Source organism: Tupaia chinensis, unplaced genomic scaffold, assembly GCF_000334495.1.
Source record: "Tupaia chinensis unplaced genomic scaffold, TupChi_1.0 Scaffold000294_1, whole genome shotgun sequence".
Classification (NCBI taxonomy): domain Eukaryota; kingdom Metazoa; phylum Chordata; class Mammalia; order Scandentia; family Tupaiidae; genus Tupaia; species Tupaia belangeri.
The window spans coordinates 64,060-66,849 of record NW_006159779.1 but is presented as its reverse complement, the minus strand read 5'-3'; the positions used below and the strand labels follow the sequence as shown (position 1 = coordinate 66,849).

General features: G+C 60.8%; 1 protein-coding gene across 1 annotated transcript; it reads right to left on the bottom strand.

Moving 5' to 3' along the window:
* Positions 1–856: 856 nt before the first annotated feature.
* Positions 857–2,638, bottom strand: RTL6 (retrotransposon Gag like 6). The gene has a single exon (XM_006150658.3). It carries the CDS (start codon positions 2,335–2,337, stop codon positions 1,612–1,614), a length of 726 nt encoding a protein of 241 aa, XP_006150720.1. The 5' UTR covers positions 2,338–2,638; the 3' UTR covers positions 857–1,611.
* Between the last annotated feature and the right edge of the window lie 152 nt (positions 2,639–2,790).

Here is a 2,790-nt window from a genome sequence, read left to right as displayed (position 1 = left end):
TGGCCGTGGTCCGCGAACCCCAGCACCCACTGAGTACTCTTGGCCTTGCAGGGCAGTGGATGCTTCAGAATCACAGTCACTTTTCTAGCATCATCAAAACTCTCAAAAGTGGCTGGGTCCTAGGACTCAATCCCCAGGACCCCAAGACACATGTCACTGGGTGGGCGCAGAGGCTATCCACCTGCAATCATGCCAGGACCACTCAGGGGCAGACGGATCCAGAGCCCCTCATCTCCTTGTGGTCCAGGTGGTCACAGAAGTGCAGTTCATTTGGCATTGTGATACAGCGGGAGCACCACAGTCGAAGCACTTGGCCGGGTCCCAGAAACCACAAGGTCTAGGCGAGGAAGCACAAGGCAGTCCACCAGAGGTACAGCTTTGTCCCTCAGAATCAGGACACATGACAACTCTGCACTGTCACAGTAGGCCAGGGTCATCCGCAGCTCTTTGCCTTTACAAATGCTATCAGAACCCTAGCTGGGGTTGACAGAGGCTGACACCCCTACCCAGCCTTAAGTGCTTAGCAGTGTTTCCCAGAGCGGTCAAGTCCCCTTTTATGAGGGAGTCTACTTCTTGGACAAAGGCTGGACACCTGATGGGTGGACATCATCTCCCATCTGACAGGGAGGCCACGCTACATGACTGGAGACCCAGAGATGGGGTGGGTGGCTGAAAGGGTCAAGGCCACTTGGCACCTGAACAGGAACAGAACAGGTCTCAAGGCCTACTACTCAGTGGGGGTGACGAACACCCAGGGGAGCACAGCAAGCCCTAGCATCTATCTCCTGGCTGTTGTAGCTCTTATGGATGTGTGTGAATCTGTGGCCTGTGGCAGCCTGATGCAACCACCCAGTGGTCCAGGGTCCACCATGACCTTATTTTATTTAGCAGGCAAGTTCCAGATCCCCAGTTCCTGGTGTGGGCAGAACAGAAGCAGCTAGAGCCAACCACACGGGAGCAACATCCTCATCCTCCCTTTAGTTGTGATACCACACTTCCCAAGGACAGCAATGGGCACACAGGCTGCAGAGTGAAACCTGCCCTCAGAAATGCCACAACTACTCTCCTAGCAGGAAGGAGACCCCTGTCTGCGACACTGCGCCCTGGCCTAGCTGGTGGGCATCCATGGACAGGAAGCCAGACCTGCCCTCGGGGTACACAGGTGCCACCAGCCTGGTTCACATGGCTTTCTGTCCAGAGCTCATGAGTGAGAACAGAGCAACCAAAGGAGAGTCTGCAGGGGGTGGAATAGGAGTGTCCACTAACAGAATCAAGCTTGCAGGGGGTGGGACAGCCCAACTATGGAAAGTGCGCTGTGGGTCCCAGAGCCTGGGCAGCAGTTGAAGTCATTTGAACAGCTGGGGTTGCAAGCAAGGGAGAGGGAGCATGCGTGAGCTGCAGGTACAAAGTCAGCACTTGACGACACCAGGAAGCACAGTAAGTGGTCACCAGGGCATCCCAGAGAGAAGGATCTCCTTGTGTATGGTGTCTGAACAGGCTGGAAGGGACTTCTTCAAACGGGGGTCATGTTGGCTACCGGCCTCTCTTCTACACTGCAAAGACCTGTGCTGCCTGGATGGCTAGAGACGCTAACACAGTGCTGGCTTGCTCTTAAAGGTTCCGAGCTCGGGTGGGCAGGGCCGGAGCGGGACTAGTCCCGCTTGAGGCTGGATGCACCGGGCAGGATGCTGTGCTGGAGCCTGCGCGCTGGCGGCCCAGCATCTGCCTTTCCCGCCCTGCCCTGTTAGTGGCGGAAGTCTTCCGGATCTGGGCGCGCCGCGCATGCCGCAGTGGAGACTTGTAGGTTCTCCGCAGTTCTGCCAGGAAGCCCTGATAATTATTTCGCAGGGGGCTGTCGGGCTGCATGTGGGGGATGGCCCACTGCTCTGCCTCCCCAGTCAGTCGGGACACTAGGAAGGCCACCCGCTCGGCCTCGCCCGGAAAACGGGAGGCCTGGAAGATCATGAACCTGTCCATTTGCATCAAGAACCCCGCCAACTGGCCAGGGTCTCCGGAAAAGGGCTCGGGCAGAGAGGTTGGCGGTGTGGTCATCGGCCGAGTCCCGTTGGAGGAAATGGCAGAGACCGGCGGGGTGATCTGCAGGGCGCCGGGGATGCGCGCCCTGGTGCGCAGCACCGTCAGCTCGGCCATCACACTGTCCAGCATGTTGGTGAGGTTGGCCTTCTCCGCCCGCAGGGTGGAGGCCTCCCGTCGCAGCGCAGAGTTGGTGAGGCGCAGGGAGGTCAGGGTGTCGATCACGTCATCCATCTGCGCGTTTGCGGACGCTGCTGCTGCTGTTGCGCTGCTCTCGGCCTTGGCTGTCTGCGGCTGGACCATGCTGGCCAGGGGACCCCCAGGGGCTGAGGGCGATGGGCGGGCGCAGGGGTGTGGGTCAGGAGAATCTGATCCCTGGTGATGCCAAAGCAGGGGTACCTGGGCAGGGTGGGTGGCCAGCCGAGAGGGGGCGGACTGCCACCCCAGGGCAGGGCCAAGCCTGAGGCTCCCCAGAGGCTGCCCTGGGGCCAGGCCCAGGTTCCGGATGCCGCTCCTTTGCCCGCAGACGTCGCCAGGCCACACCTGGACGGGGCTGGACTTGCTGGGGCCCTGAAGGACGAAGCAAACATGCGTAAGGCGGGGCTGGAGAAGGTGAGAGGCGCGTGCGGGGCGGGGGCGGTCGAGCCCGCTGGACCCGCGTAAAGCCTGGCGGCGCCCACCCCGCACGCACCTGGGGGAGAACAAAGGGGGCTGCACCTGCGGCCGTCGGGCCTGGCTCCGAGACGACTGCGGGGC

Excerpts from the sequence above, each read along its gene's own strand:
- RTL6 (XM_006150658.3), bottom strand. The coding sequence starts at position 2,337 with ATGGTCCAGCCGCAGACAGCCAAGGCCGAGAGCAGCGCAACAGCAGCA.